The 18,359-nt window shown below is 41.3% G+C and overlaps 1 protein-coding gene across 3 annotated transcripts in view; it reads right to left on the bottom strand.

Moving 5' to 3' along the window:
* The window catches only part of LOC121943398 (aldehyde dehydrogenase, dimeric NADP-preferring-like), a 37,444-nt gene that overhangs the window by 6,975 nt on the left and 12,110 nt on the right, over positions 1–18,359 (bottom strand). For 2 of the 3 annotated variants that reach the window (XM_088079384.1, XM_042486923.2), the window contains exons 2-9: positions 16,797–16,987; positions 16,487–16,718; positions 15,611–15,696; positions 15,214–15,422; positions 3,618–3,735; positions 3,387–3,528; positions 3,139–3,305; positions 1,862–1,961 (exon numbers count right to left, since the gene is read on the bottom strand). In XM_088079384.1, the coding sequence (XP_087935510.1) occupies positions 1,862–1,961; positions 3,139–3,305; positions 3,387–3,528; positions 3,618–3,735; positions 15,214–15,422; positions 15,611–15,696; positions 16,487–16,718; positions 16,797–16,952 (1,210 nt within the window). In that variant the 5' untranslated portion in view covers positions 16,953–16,987. The remainder of the gene's footprint in view (positions 1–1,861; positions 1,962–3,138; positions 3,306–3,386; positions 3,529–3,617; positions 3,736–15,213; positions 15,423–15,610; positions 15,697–16,486; positions 16,719–16,796; positions 16,988–18,359) is intronic. The other variant, XM_088079385.1, reaches the window with a different exon arrangement.

Here is an 18,359-nt window from a genome sequence, read left to right as displayed (position 1 = left end):
GCAGATTGTGTCTTACTTGCGCTGTTTTGTGGTAGAACTTGTGTCTGGTCACATAAAACTGCTAAAAATGATTAATCCACACTTCTTCGCCTCTTATCAGTCCATGCTGGTCAAAAACATTGTGCCTAAGCATGGAGAGCTGTGACATCATCATCTCTCTTATAGGGAGAAGCTGTGTATTTCCATCTGCTGGTTGAATCGGTTAAGTACATCCTTAGAGTGTATTGTGGCCTTGTGACTCCATTACAGGCTTACTCAGTGCATTTATTATGGTTATCTATGAGTGGAATCATGTATAGAGGTCTGATTAAATGATATTTCGAAATAAAGCCAAAAACTTGTTTTGATAGGCTCAATAATTTTAATGACATCGAAGTTAAAATGAGTTTTATTGTTTTCTGGGAGAAAAAAAGGGTGCACAAATGGACCTAAAAATGCCAATTTCAATATCTCGCCTCAGAATTTCTTTACTTAAGGCTCTCCATTGTGTCCTGCTACATTTTATAAGCATCTATCTCTGCACAGATGACTTTTGGGCAAATGCATCATACAGGGTTCCCAAGACCATGGAAAAGCTTGAGAAGTCACGAAATTGAACTGATTTAGAGATTTAGAGACCTGCTTGTGAGTATCGAAGAGCATTTAGTCACTAGGAAGCCTGATTTTTTTTTTGTGGTTTCTTGTCACTGTATTGCTGTTAAACCTCACTTTCACATCCTGCAGCTGCACCACCATCCTGCTCACTCAGAAATATTAAAATATAATCTCAATATTAAAGGAATTGCAGTTCGTTCCATTAAGGTTAAATGGTACAAGGTAGATTTATTGTCATATTTCTTAAACATGGTTTGAGAAAAAATGAAATTAAAGTGGCACCAGTCACATCATTAGTCATCTATTCATTGATCCAAACTTTTACACCAATTTTTACTATTTAAACTGAGATGACACATTATGTGCACCAAACATTTTGTGAATATGTAAATAGACTTGATGCTGTGTGATTTAAATGTGAGGTCAAAAAACACAGTTGAACCAACGACTGACAGTTCATAAAATTGAATTAAATGGTCCCAAGTAACAAACTAATATCCAACCGGGATTCTGATTCTGATAAACTGTAAACTTCCACTAATTAATACGCTTCAATACTGAATCAAAGAGGAAATGAAACAGAGTGTGGGTCTCTGACAGAGGGAGGAGACTGAGAGAAACTTAGAGTTTGTTGCAGAAAACCTGTAAGCGAGCATGCTTGGTTTACAGAGTATGTTGCCATGGTAACATGTTTCAGTTATTACAGTAACTGACCCAAAGCTTAAGTTACCCCTCTTTTTGGAACAGAAAATCCAAAATTTCCCTCATCTCAAAGATTTCACTAAACCCATTTTCTGAATGAACGCAGGTGGAGAAAAGGCCAGAGAAGCTCAGGTAAGGGAAAAGGGGGATTAGGTAGGAAGCTGATTGGCTGGAAAAAAACTGTGGAGCAGGGATGGACCAATTAGGCAGATGCAGGGCACAGAGGGGCTAATGAGGGAAAAGCAGCATAGAAACACAAGAGAGGAAAGCACACAGCAAACTGAACCCCAGAAATACAGAAAACACAATCCTCTTCATAATAAACCAACCCGAGTGAAAACAAAGATAGACTGCCTAATAAGGGCAACTGAAGTGATTCTAGAGTCAATTACAGATACAAGTCAGTTCAGCCTTCCTCCAAGTCTGAGGGCGTGAGGACACAGAGCAGACTGTGACAAAACCTTACTTACTTTTTTCTTTCTAACAGGATTTAATCTACACTGCTCCATGGTGAAGTCTACATGAGTAAATATACAGACAATAATATACTTTGAGTCAGTCTTACCAACACCGCCAAACGGGAGCGAGCTGAGTGTGTAGTGCATCATGACGTCATTGACTGTCACTCCTCCACTTGTGGTCTCCTCAATCATCCTTTTTGTTGCCTGTGAGAGACCAGAGGAGAGGAAACCAGAAAGATGAAGACCATTAAGAATTAAAACATGTTTATCAGTTCCTCCAGGATCCCGTGGGCAATTTTTGTTATTGTTGCCACCTGAAATGACTAATTACTCAACAGGTTTTCTTAAAAATTGCGATGCATGTCCTGGTCACTTTAAATGTTTTTTTCTGTCATGATAAGATTTTTTGTTAAGTTCTTATTATAATGAAATGTTATTATTCATTATAAAAAATTTAATATGTTATTATAAACTTGGATATGTATCATGATATATAAACACATTCTCATCCAAAGACGACACATGGCAACATGTGTCGTGTTTGGATGAGAATGTGTTTATTATATGTTAATTTTATGACACATGCCATGACACATGCTTCTTATATTACATTGTTACTGAGAGCGTTTTGACTTGACACCATTCTTCCACCTGTCATGCACACACAACACGTTCCGTCTGGCAGTGTTCTCAAGTGACACCCCGACCAATTCTGTGCAGGTTCTCAACTAATGCCTTCCAGCAACATTTCATGATCACGCGAAAGGTACCTTTTGGCATCACGCACTAAAGTGGCGGTATTTTACAAGTTTGGAATGAAATAGGCTGGACATGATGCATTTTCAGTCAATATTGGTGTAAAATAAAACAAATACTAAAAAAATCTTTGCTGATTGATTCAAAGTCTTATTTGTGATGTGTCAGAGTCAGTCAGAAATATTTAGAAGGCAACAGCAAGAACCGCAATGATGAAATGGGTTACCTAATTGGAAACACAGTGATTGACAGGAAGAATAGGTTCAATGACAGAGGAGGCAGACACCTCAGTAGTGTCTAGTGTTAGCATCAGATGAGAGAGAGACCATCGCCATGTAACACTAACAGTTAACCTGTCACTGTGAGTGACTCTGTCACAGGAGCAGTCTCATGATATACAAAGAGAGTGGAGGAGAGGGGCTGAGCGATCAATAGGCTGATGATAGCTCTACAATGAAATGAGATGTTACGCTTTTTAAATTGTTAAATTTGGAGTTAAGTTGTGGTGATTGGACAAAATTGCAAGGTCACACAAATATTGCAGGGATTGGCTTTATTTGCATTCATTGTTGCAATCACAATATCGCAAAATCCTGAAGGGACTGGTTTCTAAATCACCTCTTACCTTCTTATCAGAGCAGAAGATGTAGAGGGCCAGGGGTTTCTCTCTCTCATTGATGAAGCGGATAGCATCGTCCATGTCACTCACAGTCACTATGGGCAGCAGAGGGCCAAAAATTTCCTCCTGCATCAGCCTGGAGTGAGGGGGTGTGTCCTTCAGCACTGTTGGAGCTGCATGCCCAATGTCAGAAATATAAATTTCAACACAACACCGAGAGTATATTTCTTGACTGTATCACTGTTCCTTCTTACCAATGTAGCGCTGCGAAGCGTCACTCTGTCCTCCCACTACAGGGGTGTAACCCTCCATCAGACTCATGATTCTGTTGAAATGACGCTGGTTGATGATTCGGCCGTAGTCTGGAGAGCATTTGGGATCAGCACCATAAAATTCCTGGAATGGATTAAAAGGTATTGATGAAACTCCAAACTGTATAGTTTGATTGAATTAATGTAAACTCAGGCAGGTTTGAAGGATGGTACCAGTAGAGTTTGTCGGATGCATTCCACCACTCGACCCTGGATGCAGGGTTCACACAGGATGAAGTCTGGAGCAATGCACGTCTGACCACAGTTAACAAACTTCCCCCATGTTATACGACTGCAAACAAACCAGATATGGAAGAACACATTTACAGTGATGATCACTTTCATTTACACTTAAACAAATGAACAGTGTGTTTCAGGGTTTGAAGGCTTTAAGAAAGGTACATTAAGTTAACTTAGGCATGTGTAGCTAGGGTTGGGGAGTAGCTGAATACAAGGAATTAAGTACTGTCTTTAAAAATAGATTACTTGAAGGGATTACTTTATTTGCTTTGTTTATTTGCTATTCCATTGTGCCTGACTGAATGCAGCGAGCTTCAGTTTAAGCTTCCTGCTTTGCTTCAGTGCAGACGCTCTTCTTGCTTGCTCTCTGCTACGCTTTTATTTTTCCTAGTTTTTTCCTTTTTTTTCCTTCTTGTCACAAACTCCAAGGAGTTTAAGGAGGTTTCCTACAACAATTAAGCCATTTGGAGGATAATCTTTGCCGTTTTTGCATTGGGATTATCTACTCTTCATGTTGATTCAGAACAGAACTGCAGCTCTGTCTGTGTGTGAGTGAAAGAGGCAGTGAAACACACACTGGACACTATACAAGTTAACTCTGTACACTTGAAGCTGGAAGAGGAGTTTTCCTGCTCTGCTGGTTGCAAACTGGGACCTTTATAGAGGAGTACCGCTTATTTTAAAGCCGTTCACTCCGAGCTTCAAGATGCCTCCACTATCTGCAGACGACTACGCCAAACTTCTACAGAAAATTGCCGTGCTGGAGACTAAAATTCACCGCCTAGAAGTTAATGTGGAGGTAAACAGGCTAGGTGGGAATGACACCACCTTACCCCTGCCTCAAATCAGTGGACAGGAGCTAGCTAACACACGGCTAATGAGCACAGACAAAGCTACCGCGAAACAGGTAGGCTCTGTTCTGTTTAATAAATCTACAAGTAGTAGTCCTCCCTGGAACCACCTTGGAGCAAAGCCAAAGAACAAATCATTTCCCTGGGTAATGGGAGGACGTTTAACAGGCAGAGCACTGCGAGCTGAGGTGTGTGATGAGACCGGCTGGCCTGCACTCCCTCCCAGGCAAAGTGCCTCCTCAACCCCCGCACCTGGAAGGACACAGCTGTAGAAAACTGTAGAAGGGCGGATGAGCAACAAACCTCCGAAACAATCAAGCATTGAGCTGCGGAACAGATACGCTCCACTGATGAAGGACCCTGAATTTCTGTCAGACCGTCCATCCTCAGTCAGCGGGGTAAGGACTGATAGCATGTCGAACAGTAAAAGGCTACAGGGAAAGCTAAAGCCTGGGCCTCAAACTTTGATTGTGGGTGACAATGCTATTAGAGACTTACAGAGGGTGTGCAGTAAAAACACCAAAGTGATCTGCTTCCCCAAGGATGTGGTCTCCAACATGACAGAAAGGATTCTGAGTATTGTGGCTGAACACCCAACTGTGAGGAACATCATAATACACGTAGGGTGGAATGATGTTGCTAAACAACAGTCTGAAGTGTTAAAACAGGACTTCACCGAGCTGTTGAAAACAGTGAGCTCTGTGAAAGCAGATGTGTTTATCAGCGGACCTATACCACCGGTCAGATATGCAGAGGAGAGATTCAGTAGGCTGCGGGCTCTAAGTAAGTGGCTTTCTACTGCATGCACTGCCTATCCAGTAAATTTTATTGAACATTTCCACATCTTTTGTGAGCGAAGACACCTTTTCAAAGGGAATGGACTTTTCTTGAACAAGCCAGGAGTAAAATTGTTGGCCTCTAATCTATTTTACTTCCTGCGTCACCCATCAGTCGCCTCTGCCAAGGACTTTAAACAAGAGGAGCCAGCCAGGATGAAAGACAAAACAAGGCAGATTAAAAACCCAGAGGGAGAGCAACAGTCACCCCCACCCAAGGAGTGCTCTGAGCCAAAGAGGCATCAGAGTGAAGAAGAGGAGGGGTCTCCACAAGCCTCCATCCCCCTTCACAACCACAGCACCTTCGACGGTCCACCTGCCTCACCCCCTGAAACACCCACCAGGTCTCTCTCCTCCTTACCCTCCCTCTCTCCCTCCTCACCCCACCTGGAGTTCACTGACCAGATGAAGGAGCTGGTCAATGCTGGACTAAGATGTACCCCCCGTCCCTCTCCTATCTTCTCTCCCATAAGCACCACACTTCGACCACCACCACCTCCAACACAGGCTCCAAAGACTCGTCGCCCAGTCCTCCCCTCGAGCCATATTAGTAAATGTCTACAGGCCACCTAAATACTGTGCAGACTTTTTCGTTGATTTTAATGAACTGCTGTCGATAATCTGTATTGAATATGACTGTATAATCATTGTTGGTGATTTTAACATTCATGTTGACAGCCCCCAGGACAGAGGGGCTAAAGAACTGTACTGTACTCTTGACAGCTTTGGGCTGAGTCAGCATGTGTCAAAATCCACACATAACAGGGGGCACACTCTGGACCTGCTTATCTCCAAGGGTCTAAACATACACAAGGTTGTTGTGAGTGATGTGGCCCTGTCTGATCACTGTTGTGTTTTCTTTGAGAGCTCTATCTCTGTGCACAGGAGTAATCAGAAAGAAGTTATCAAGAAGCGATGCATTACCGAAAACACCAGTGAAATGTTTAATGTACTTTTTTCTTCTACAGCAACCCTGCCTTGTGGTTCAGTCAATGAGCTAGTGTACAACCTTAATTCTAAAATGTTAAATGTGATAGATGCCATCGCTCCAATTAAGTTGAAGGTTGTCTCTAGCAAGAAAAGATCTCCATGGAGAAATGCCATGGCAGTGAAAAATGAAAAAAGAGAGTGTCGGAAAGCTGAACGCAGGTGGCGAAAATCAAATCTACAGATTCATTTTGACATCTATAAAGAGAAACTTCACACTTATAATCTACAGCTGAGGAATGCAAGGCAGTCTTTCTTCTCAAACATTATCACCAGAAACAAAAATAATGCTCGAGCACTGTTTTCTACTGTTGAGAGACTAACAAACCCCCCTGTGTCAATAGCACCTGAACTTCACTCTGCCAGGGCCTGCAATGACTTTGCTTTTTTCTTTAGAGAGAAAATTCAGAATATTAGATAGGCTGTGAATTCTTCAACACCAGGTTCAGGATCTGTGCTGTGTCTGTCTAAAAACCATTTAAACACCATGATGCAGTTTAATCCAATCAATGACAAAAATCTGGAGGACATTCTACACCAACTGAGCTCTTCCTACTGCTGTCTGGATGTCTTACCCACAGATTTTTTCAAAAAAGTTTCACACGTCATGGTATCTGATCTCTTACAGATTGTAAACATGTCTCTAAGTTCAGGAGTCTTCCCACAGACCCTGAAAACAGCTGTTATTAAGCCCCTCTTAAAAAAGAACAATCTAGAAAAGACCTCAATGAACAACTACAGGCCGATATCAAATCTTCCTTTTTTAGGTAGAATCATTGAAAAGGCTGTGTTCCAACAGCTAAATTACTGTCAACAGCTGCTTTAACGTCTTTCAGTCAGGTTTTAGACCACATCACAGCACTGAGACAGCTCTGGTCAAAGTATTTAATGACATTCGCTTAAACACAGATCATGGCAGATCTTCAGTTTTAGTGTTATTGGACCTCAGTGCTGCATTCGACACAGTCGACCATGATATATTACTTGATCGACTGGAAAATTGGGTGGGACTATCTGGCACAGTTCTTGATTGGTGTGCATCCTACTTAAAGGGCAGGGATTATTTTGTGTCAATAGGTAACTTTAGATCGGAGCAGACCAAAATTACATGTGGAGTCCCCCAAGGCTCCATCCTGGGGCCTCTTCTGTTCAACATCTACATGCTTCCACTTGCTCAGATCATAGAAAAAAACAAAATAGATTACCATAACTATGCTGATGACACCCAGCTCTACATTTCAATGTCCCCAGGTGACCATAGCCCCATACAAGCACTGGGTAAATGCATGGAGCAAATATCTGAATGGATGTGCCATAACTTTCTTCAGTTAAACAAAGGAAAAACTGAGGTAGTTGTTTTTGGACCCAAGGAGGAACGTCTTAAAATCAGCATGCAGCTCCAGTCACTTCAGTTAAAAACCTCAGACCAGGCCAGGAATCTGGGTGTTGTCATGGATTCAGACCTGAATTTTAAAAAACACATACAAACAATTACAAAGCCAGCTTACTATCACCTCAAGAATATTTCTAGGATTAAAGGTCTGATGTCGCAGCAGGACCTTGAAAAACTTGTCCATGCATTTATCTTTAGTCGAGTTGACTACTGTAACAGTATCTTCTCTGGTCTGCCTAAAAAGTCAATCAGACAATTGCAGCTGATCCAGAACGCTGCTGCTCGAGTCCTTACTAAGACCAAGAGAGCGGACCACATCACTCCAGTTCTGAGGTCTCTACACTGGCTCCCTGTCTCTCAGAGAATAGACTTTAAAATTCTTTTGCTAGCATATAAAGCACTGAATGGTTTAGGCCCAAAATACATCAAAGACCTTCTAGTCCAGTATGAACCATCAAGACCACTCAGGTCATCTGGTGCAGGTCTGCTCTGTGCTCCAAAAGTCAGAACTAAACATGGAGAATCAGCATTCAGTTTCTATGCTCCGTATATCTGGAACAAACTACCAGAAAATATCAGGTCTGCTGAGAGTCTGAGTTCTTTTAAGTCAAGGTTAAAGACTCACCTGTTCACTGCTGCCTTTGACTAAAAGGCTTTTTACTTTTTAAATTTTATATTTTACTTCGAAACTCTGCACTGCAACTCTTATTTTAATATATGTGTTTTTATATTTTTGGGTTTTATCTGTTGTTTTCCCACTTGCTGTTTTTAATCACCTTTTACATGCCTCTTTTATAATGTTTTAAATGTGTTTCCTTTCCCCCTGTTGTTGTATTTCAATGTTCTGTGTGAAGCACCTTGAATTGCCTTATTGCTGAAACGTGCTATACAAATAAACTTGCCTTGCCTTGCCTTAATTGTATTGTTTTATATTGAAATGTTCCAACTGGCCACGAGCGATGCAGTGCTGCCGCTCTGAGCTGAATTTTTGTCAGACGCCATGCTTGTAATCATTCCTGTCGCTCGCTTTAAAAGCTCCATAGTGGACGGGAACAGCTGATTCACAAAGTTGAACACCTAGCCATTGTAGCAGATGATGAGGACAACTCTTGATAAGAAGATTTTCAAATGCCTACCCAAAACTTAAACTTCTTTTGGAGATTCCTTAGATGACCCTCAGGGTCATCTAATGGACCTAACTGCCTTGTTGAACTTAACGACTCAAGGAGATACAGGAGATCTCTACATCATAGAAACCGACAATTTATGTCTTTGTTGCACAACCAACACGTGAGACACATCGCCAGACTGTGAGAGAGGACCACACTGACTGATTTTCATATTCAAAGTAAAATGTATCTTGAAATGTTGTGTGGAGGTCTCATACCTACAGAGCTGGAACTTTGCTTACATGCCGATTTTGAGGCCAAACTCACAAACACAAGCTGTGCCTGTGTGTGTGTGGAGGGGTGTGACCTTTCGTAACCCCCTGCCAACAGCATGCTACACACTGAATGGTAAGACTCTTAGTACAAACTTGCATTTTGATATGCATCTCCTTTATCTGTACCTTAATTATCCTTCCTTTACACTGTTATTATGTTAGTATTACACTTACTTATTTTCACACATTTGTTATGTTTGTTAAACATGGTTAATACTGTTTTCCTTAGTTAATGATCTGCCAAATAATTATTTAGTTTTCTCCTAAGTGTTTGGTATTGATCAGCAGAGGAGAGCGTCATGGTTTCAAATATTAAAGATTTGAAGGCCTGTAGTGAACTTTATCAACACTTTAGGAAGAAATTAGATCTAGACAGTTAAAAAGTGATTGAAGGGAGGAGTGTATTTTTTTCCCACTTTGATGGTCAAGCACCACACCCCTTTGTCACGGGAGTTATAACCCCAGTGAAGTCGACAAACTTGGGTCTTTTGGCTCTATGATCTTTCGGGGTTTTTTGGCTCTTTTGGCAAAGGGGGGGGCTGCTTGTGCTGCAGCCCTGAGATGCTGTGAGCTGCTGTTTATCTACCTTGAAAGAGAGAACTTAGGAAACAGCCTGTGCTACACGTGTTCTAAATGACGATTTAGAACCAGAGGACTTTGCACGAGAGAGACTGTGAGACAGAGAGAGACTTCGAATGAGATGAAGCCTGATAAGCTGTAATTGTGATCTCATCTCAGCCACATGAGGTGTCAGAAGATGATCCAGCTGTTCATAGAGAGAGAGAGAGAGAGATGGAGGAAACAAACTCAAGCCGAGTTTGCAACGTTCAAACCGACCGAGGCCAGCCACTGGAAACGCACGAGCATAACCGAGCTGCCCGTCCAGTGTCCTCACAAAGGCCAACTTTCCAGAGTGAACCGTTTCCCCAGCATCGAGACTTCTGAGGAAGGTGAAACGATCTTTCCTGTGCTGTTATGGGGTTGATGCTCTTAAATGATAGGGTCACATATGGGTTATTCTCTGATCAGGACTCTTCTTTATCTTTTCCTCCTATGTTTTATGGGATAGGTTGCCTCTCTGCTGTTGAACGATGCTTGACATTGACTTTTCTTCAATCTTAACTTTTTATCTGCTTGATCATCTTGCACTATTTCAGTGCACCTGATCAAGTCCAGATGTCACACCTAATTCAGTTCCTCACTGGTTTTCATCTCCTAATTTTTATTGTTGCTTCATTTATTAGTTTGTTGTTCATTTAGTCATTTTTTTCACTTTGTTTCTTTGCTGTATTCACTGTTTCATCATTTATCCCTACTTATTCTGAAATTCACTCATTTGTAGTTTTCTAGGAGTAGTTTTGATGTGTAGACAGTAGTTTGATAAATCTTTCATTTATAAAGACACTTGATCTTATGGTGTGTGTGTGTGTGTGTGTGTGTGTGTGTGTAATGTCAGGTCCCTGTACACCTGGAAAAAGAACTCTGTAGCAAACTTCAAATCATGAGACTGAATTAATTTATAAGGCAAAATGGGATATCAACCTTTCTTTTTTAATGGGTGGTGCTCCGATATTTTTAAACTCTAATTTTTAATGTAAACTTATAGCCGAAGTTGAGTCCCATTACTCCACTTCATCTTTATACCAATTCATGTTTCTGAGTCATAATTTTGTATTATGAGTTATAGTTGCGGATTTTGGTATTGATTTATTAATTAATTCATAACTTTAATTAATTGATAATTAATTAATAAATCCCCTATTTAAACCGCTACATTATTCAACTGCAAAAATCTGAATAGGGTGGCAGCTGGCTGGAGAAATATTGCAAGGAAGCAAAATACTTTCTTGATGTTGGCTGTTGTCATTTCAGTTAAATATCACAATGTAAAAAATGCGTTTTATATTTAAAAAGTACAGATGGAGAATGATAGACAGAACTCACACATCTTTTAAGAGTTCATGTCTTCACTTAAGTGCACAGTTGATAAGTAGCCTTCCCCATTTTGACCAAGCAGTCTGGTTCATGTCATTTCAGTTTGGTATTTTTTGTGTTTCCATTATGAAAAGTTGTAGTTGGTATCAATGGTACCAAAAATGGTTCCTTAAAGTCCCCATTTTTCGCCCCCCCTCTGTTTTGGTACCAATGTTGTTTGTTTACTTGACATAACAGACACTCACTTGCTGTTATTAGTACATGCATTTGTCACCTCTAGGCTGGATTACTGTAATTCCCTATTATTTGGTTGCCCAAACAAATCTCTTAGGTCTCTCCAACTGGTGCAGAACGCTGCTGCTCGTGTTTTAACGGGAAGCAAGAAAAGGGATCATATTTCTCCTGTTTTAGCTTCTCTGCACTGGCTCCCTGTGAAATCCAGGATTGAACTTAAAATCCTCCTCCTTACTTACAAAGCTCTAAATGGTCAGGCTCCATCCTATCTGTCACAGCTCATAGTTCCTTACCAACCCTCAAGATCACTGCGCTCTGAAAACGCAGGGTTACTTGTGGTTCCCAAAATTTCCAAAATTAGGTTAGGAACCAGAGCCTTCAGCTACCACGCTCCTCTCCTATGGAACCATCTTCCATTTTCGGTCAGGGAGGCAGACACCGTTTCAACTTTTAAGGGTAGACTTAAGACCTTCCTCTTTGATAAAGCTTATAATTAGGGCTGGCTCAGGCTGCCTGGACCAGCCCATAGTTAGGCTGACATAGGTTTAACCTGCCGGGGGACTTCCTCTGATACGCTGAGCTCCTTTCCTTCTCTCAATGCCGCCATCAGAAATCATGCATGTCTGTTTACTGCATTGCCATGTGGAAGCTTAGCTTAGCTCTGTGATAGCCATGTGGTACTCTCACTACCTGGGGCTCGCGATTACAGAGCCTGGGTCTGTTGAACTGCACTACGCTAATCCTGTTGCCTCTCGGGAGCGTTCCTGCTCCCTTGTTTCCTAGTTTCCCTGGATCCTGGCCGTAACCTTGACTGTGCCTGACCGTGGTGATAGCTGTGCTGATGCCGCGACCCTGCCTTTGGTTGTGCTCGTGCTGTGGCTGTACTGATTCTGTGCGCTCGCCCTGATCGTGGTCTGGTCCTGGTTGCGCCGATGCTGTGATCTTGCCTTTGGACAACCCCCTTTCACATATGCACGAGACTGTTATCATCTCTATCAACATCATCATAGAGAGCAATTACTAATTTCACACCTACCATTATTGTAATATGACATGCATCTGTTTCTATTATTCTGTGCCCCCTCCCTCCCCTCCTCTCTCCCCTCTCCCCCTCTCTTTCTCTTTCCTTTTTTGCCATGATTGTATTTCACTTGCTATTTACGACATCTATTGCTCGTCTGTCCGTCCTGGTAGAGGGATCCCTCACTATCCTCTACCGCTCTTCCTGAGGTTTCTTCCTCTTTTTTTTCCCCGTTACAGGGGTTCTTTTTGGGGAGTTTTTCCTTGGGTGATGTGAGGGTCTAAGGGCAGAGGGATGTCGTACACTGTAAAGCCCTCTGAGGCAAACCGTGTTTTGTGATAATGGGCTATATAAATAAAACTGACTTGACTTGACTTGACTTGTTAGGACACAAAATTCATGGGAGGCATTTCCCATAAACTAATTTTTACAAAGTGTGTGCAGTGTAGGTTCCACACCACAATGTCAGAGGAGATGCAGCCAGGACACTGTTGTTTCTTTTTGCCATGAAAATATAAGACCCAGACCAATGAACTCAGCAAAAAAAATCTGAAGTATTTCAAAAGTAATCCAAAGTAATTATAAGTAATCTGTAGTGGAATACATTTTTAAAGTAACTCTCCCAACACTGTGTGTAGCTGTACGAAAAGAATAAACCAATTGCTAGCAAACTACAAAAGGAATCCATCCAAAGCTGAAAGGTTTATGCCAGTGGTTTGTTCCATCTTCTTAAACCACAGATGTGAATACATCTACATTCTCTTTCAACCCTTTTCCAAACCAGCGTTTAAGTTTTACAACAAATGTCAGAAACAAATGCCTGACAATAAGGTAAGAAATCAATCTTAAATCAAACGTATACTTAAAATTACATTACAGTAAAGTGTATGCCTTTTGTACAACCCCAATTCCAAAAGAGTTGGGATGCTGTGATAATATAAATAAAAAAACAGAGTGCAACGATTTGCAAATCTGTTTGGACCTATATGCAATTAAATATTGTACAAAGACAAGATATTTATTGTTCAAACTGTTACACTTTGTTTTTGTTGTTTGTTTGTTTGTTTTTTTGTAAATTAACACTGAATTTCATGCCTGCAACACATTTCAAAAGGGTTGGGACGGGGAACAAAAGACTGGAAAAGACTGGAAAAGTTGTGGAATATTAAAAAAAAAAAAACACCTGTTTGGAATATTTCTCCAGTAAATTTATTGGCAACAGATTAAAGAATCATGGATGGGTATAAATGGGCATCCAGGGAAGGCTCAGTCATTCACAAGAAGGGATGGCAACAAGTTCACTACTTTGTAAAAAGAAAAAACTGCATGGGCAAACAATCAATACACAATTGCAAAAAAACTAGAGATTTCACCATCTGCAATCCATAATATCACCAAAGATTCAGAGAGTCTGGAAAAAACCTCTGCATGTAATGGGTAAAGCTGAAAACCAGCGTTTAATGCTCTTGGCCTTCAATCCCTAAGGCTGCACTGCATTAAAAACCAATATGATTGTCTGAAGGATATTACTACATGGCCTCGGGAACACTTTCAAAAACAACTGTGAGTAAACACAGTTCATGGCTGCATCTACAAATGCAAGTTAGGACTCTACCATGCAAAGTGAAAGCCAGATATCAACAATATCCAGAACCACGGCTGACTTCTCTGAGTCCACGTTTCAAATTGTTTTTGGAAATCATGGACGTTGTGTCCATCGGGCTAAAGAGGAAAAGGATCATCCTGACTGTTACCAGCTCAAAGTTCAAAGCCAGCATCTGTCATCACAGATGCTGGTATGGGGGGCTGTTAGCATCCATGGCATCATGGGTAACTTCTCTCAACATCTGTGAAGGCACCACAACTGCTGGAAGGTACACACAGGTTTTGGAGCAACATATGCTGCCATCCAGATGATGTCTTTTTCAGGGACATCCCTGCTTATTCCAGTGAGACAATGAGACACATTCTGCATGTGTTCCAACAGCGTGGTTTCGTAGTAAAAGAGTGCAGCTACTAGACTGACCTGTCTGCAGTCCAAACCTGTCTCCCACTGTGTGGAGTACTATAAAGCACAAGATATGACAATGGAGACACAGACTGTTGAGATACTGAAGTTGTATAACAAGAAGGGGGAAGAACTTCACTTTAAAACTTCCACCATTAGTGTTCTCAGTTCTCAAACACATAATGACTGTTGCTAAATGAAACGTGATGTAAACGTGATGGTTAATATGCCCTTGATCCAATTTTGTTTTTATTGAATTGCAAGCATCAAATTTAGAATGAGTGTATATTTCCAAAAAAACAATAGTTTATCAGTTTGAACATTAAATGTCTTGTCTTTGTACTGTATTTAATTGAATATAGGTCAAAACAGATTTTCAAATCATTGCATTCTGTTTTTATTTATGCTTTACACAGCATCCCAACTTTTGTAGAGTTAGGTTTGTGTTAAATTGACTAAAATACAAAAAAAATCAGCATGGCCCTTTAAGTGCTGAAAAGTATAGACCCCAATATCAGCAATATGAATACGAGCACTTTATCATTATCACTTGGTGATAGATGGACTGTTCAGTGAGAGTAGTCTTCATGCTAACACTACACTTATACATGACTGTAGACAGACACACAGCAGCTGTATAGCTGTAATTCAATCTGCCACCTGTACGCCTCTGCAGGGTACCACACTCATCAAGTAAGAGGTGCATAAACCATGATTGCCCAAATAACAAGTGATGTTATGTTGCTCTCAGAGCCAACATGTCATTTGGCTCACTGTGTGACTGCTGGTGATAAGGGCTACTCTGATGGATGGTGTGTTACCGGCAGGCGATTCTGATGTCACAGTTCTTGTCGATGTAGCAGGGACTCTTCCCTCCCAGCTCCAGGGTCACTGGGGTAAGGTGGCGGGCTGCAGCCTCCATCACCACTTTACCCACTGTGCCGCTGCCTGTGTAGAAGATGTGGTCAAACCGGAGCCTCAGCAGCTCCTGAGTCTCTGACACTCCACCTGTTACCACTGGGTATAGATCCTGGAAATAAACAACAAAGTTTCACTGAGGATATCTTAAATTAATCGGCAAATACAAGGGGGAACTAACGGAAATATGAAGCATGTCATAATGGAGGGAGTCCCGTCACAGGGGGTACTTGGCCCTGCTGTTGTCAAACACATCACATGATACATTATTCCATCAACAATAGCAGCTGGTGTTCAGACCTTGTCCAGATAGCGAGGCAGCAGAGCCCGGAGGAGGAGGGATGAGTACTCGCTGAGCTCTGACGGCTTCACCACAGCTGCGTTGCCTGTGGAGAGAGAGCATGGGTTTCTGTGAATGGAATGAGATCACTGAGTGACAGAGAGCCAACAAGTTTGAGGCTGGGAAGAGAGGCAGGGCAGAGGATGCTATCAAACTGAAGGTCAAACCATAGTTTTTATTAAAACTTGTAGTGCTAAACGCAAGTTTGACGTGTGCAAAGTTAATGTATGACATTATTTACCCAAAAGAGTGACAATGGCTAAAAGTTATCTCAAACATACAAAACTGGGAATGTAGCTTCAGCCAAAGTGTTTTCCTAACATACATCACCCAGAGAGGAATAGTGATCCTAATTAATATATATCTATATCTGTACAGATATGACCATATATTCTGAAGAAAAAATGAAGAAATATGAAATCATTTATTGAGAAGAGGATTGAAGTAATCATGTAAAACTGTAATAGAAAACTGTAGAAGTACTAAGACTGTTTCTGTCATAAAACATTAAAGCCTGTTTGTCTCTTTTGTGTGTGTGTGTGTGTGTGTGTGTGTGTGTGCGCAGACCCGTGCCAGAAAAACATAACAAAAGGCTGAACTTCAACTGTAATATAATTTTTTTGTTACACCATTACACCTTTACGATTATGGTTGGTTGGACTACATTAGCAATAATGCACACGTGTACAGAACATTCCAAATCCATTTCAGACTGATAGTGTCACCACAAAAGATTGCAGGAGAATATCTCTACATTGGTTATGGAGGTCTTTATGATTACATTTGAATAAATTATAAAGAGTTAATGAGGGGCTGGACATGGAAAGATTCCCTACCAGCAGCAATAGCTCCAACCAGGGGCAAGAGGGTGACAGCCCAGGGGTAGTTCCAGGCCCCGATGATGAGCACCACTCCCAGAGGCTCCGGCTGGATGTAGACCTCATCTGATATGGTGAGGAGGTTCTTCTCAACCGACCTCGGAGCTGCCCAGTCTGCCAGCTTATCTATAGCCAACTTGATCTCATTCTCAATGCCAGCTAGCTCCAAGAGAGGCGTGTCATACTGGCTCTGCAGGAAACCCAGCATACTCAGCATATTACACAACATGACATGTTACATGCAGAAGCGTGTTGCGTCTCCACTCACCCTGTTGATGTCCTGTTTGAGAGCCGTGGAGATCTCAGTCTCTTTCTCTGTAATCATCCTCTGCAAGGCGTGAAGCTGCTGCAGTCTGAACTCTAGAGGGCGAGTCCTGCCGCTCAGGAAGGCCTCTCTGGCCCGCTGCAGCGCCTGCCTCTCCATACTCACAGCTGGAGGACCACAAAGAGCCTCTGGAACTGCACATACACATACAGCATCTGTCTAGAATATATAGCAGTGACACGCCATGCTCTTTGGAGCACAGTGAGAAGTGTCCTGGAAAAACTTTTTTCTGTACAATGGCTGAAGCCTTTTTGGAGCCCCCCTTTCTCACCACACAGTCATTCTGTCATTTCTTCCTTTAGTTATTTAGTTAGTTAGTTATTGGGATCTCCTTTAGCTGATGCCAATGGCTAAAATTTAGCACATAATATTTATCACACACATGCTGTACACAGGTGTGTGTGTGTGTGTGTGTGTTTGATGTACATCATATTCGTCATAAAAGACACTGTATACAACACAGCGCCTGTGCTACCCTACATTCATCTCATGTGCACCTCAAATTATATACTAAGTTGTCGTAGAAGTTCACTGAAGCATCCATACTGATACACATTCAACAACATTCACAGTGATTAGTCTGGTGATCAGTCCATAAATTACCCTTAAAGGCCATCACCAGAGAACAAGAACAAGTTGTGACCAACACTGGACCATTGATCAGCTGCTTCACAGGATGTGATACAATCCTAAATGAAATCGAAATTAAGATTTACTATTGGACTGGTAGATGTGAAAGGGGGCGTTCCAAATGTCCTTTTTTAAGGCATTAGATTTTGGGCAACATGATTTTGCCATCTGTTGCTGCTCTGATGAAATGATTGTGAAATGTACTTAATGTGGTAACAATTTGGTAGTTACCTACAGAAAAACTTACAGAAAAACATAAATGAGTGCTGATCAGTCTTATTTAAACTCATAAGTAACACCAAAAAATAACCCCAGTGGCCCAGTGCCCACACAACAAACCAGCCATTTAAAAAAGTTACTTGCTCTGTAACCTGGATTTAGATCTTCTATATCTTTGCTGACCTTCCTCTGAATGAATGCAAGTATGCCCGAACAAAAACATCTCAATGATCTTTATCAAAATGCTCAAATTCATATTCACACTTCTGTTTATAAAATGAAGGTAAAAACTATTATATTTGTTTGTTAGATGTCCAAGCAGTGATGTGTGCTGCTGGAGCCGTATTGTTTTTGTTCAGATTATTTTTTATTCCTTTCTTCCTCTTAATTTTCTCCGCTACAAGTGTAAGACAAAAACTCACCAAAATTGGCAGGCTGGTTGCAAATTCCACCCAGGTACAAACAAGGGACACTCAATGACCTCAACCTATTGCACTGGATGGGCAGAGCCATAAGTTCAAACTGAATGATGACATCAGCAGCAACATGCCTGAGCAACAGGATGGAATCTTCATAGTAGCTGGTGATTCTAATCAACTCCTCCTTCAACTCAAAAGATGTAGCAAGACCAAGGACAAAAGCATTTTATTTTTTAAA

This window comes from Plectropomus leopardus, chromosome 6, assembly GCF_026936395.1.
Source record: "Plectropomus leopardus strain MGB_pleo_1.0 chromosome 6, ASM2693639v1, whole genome shotgun sequence".
Taxonomy (NCBI): domain Eukaryota; kingdom Metazoa; phylum Chordata; class Actinopteri; order Perciformes; family Serranidae; genus Plectropomus; species Plectropomus leopardus.
The sequence above is the reverse complement of the archived record's forward strand: the minus strand, read 5'-3'. Positions and strand labels throughout refer to the sequence as shown.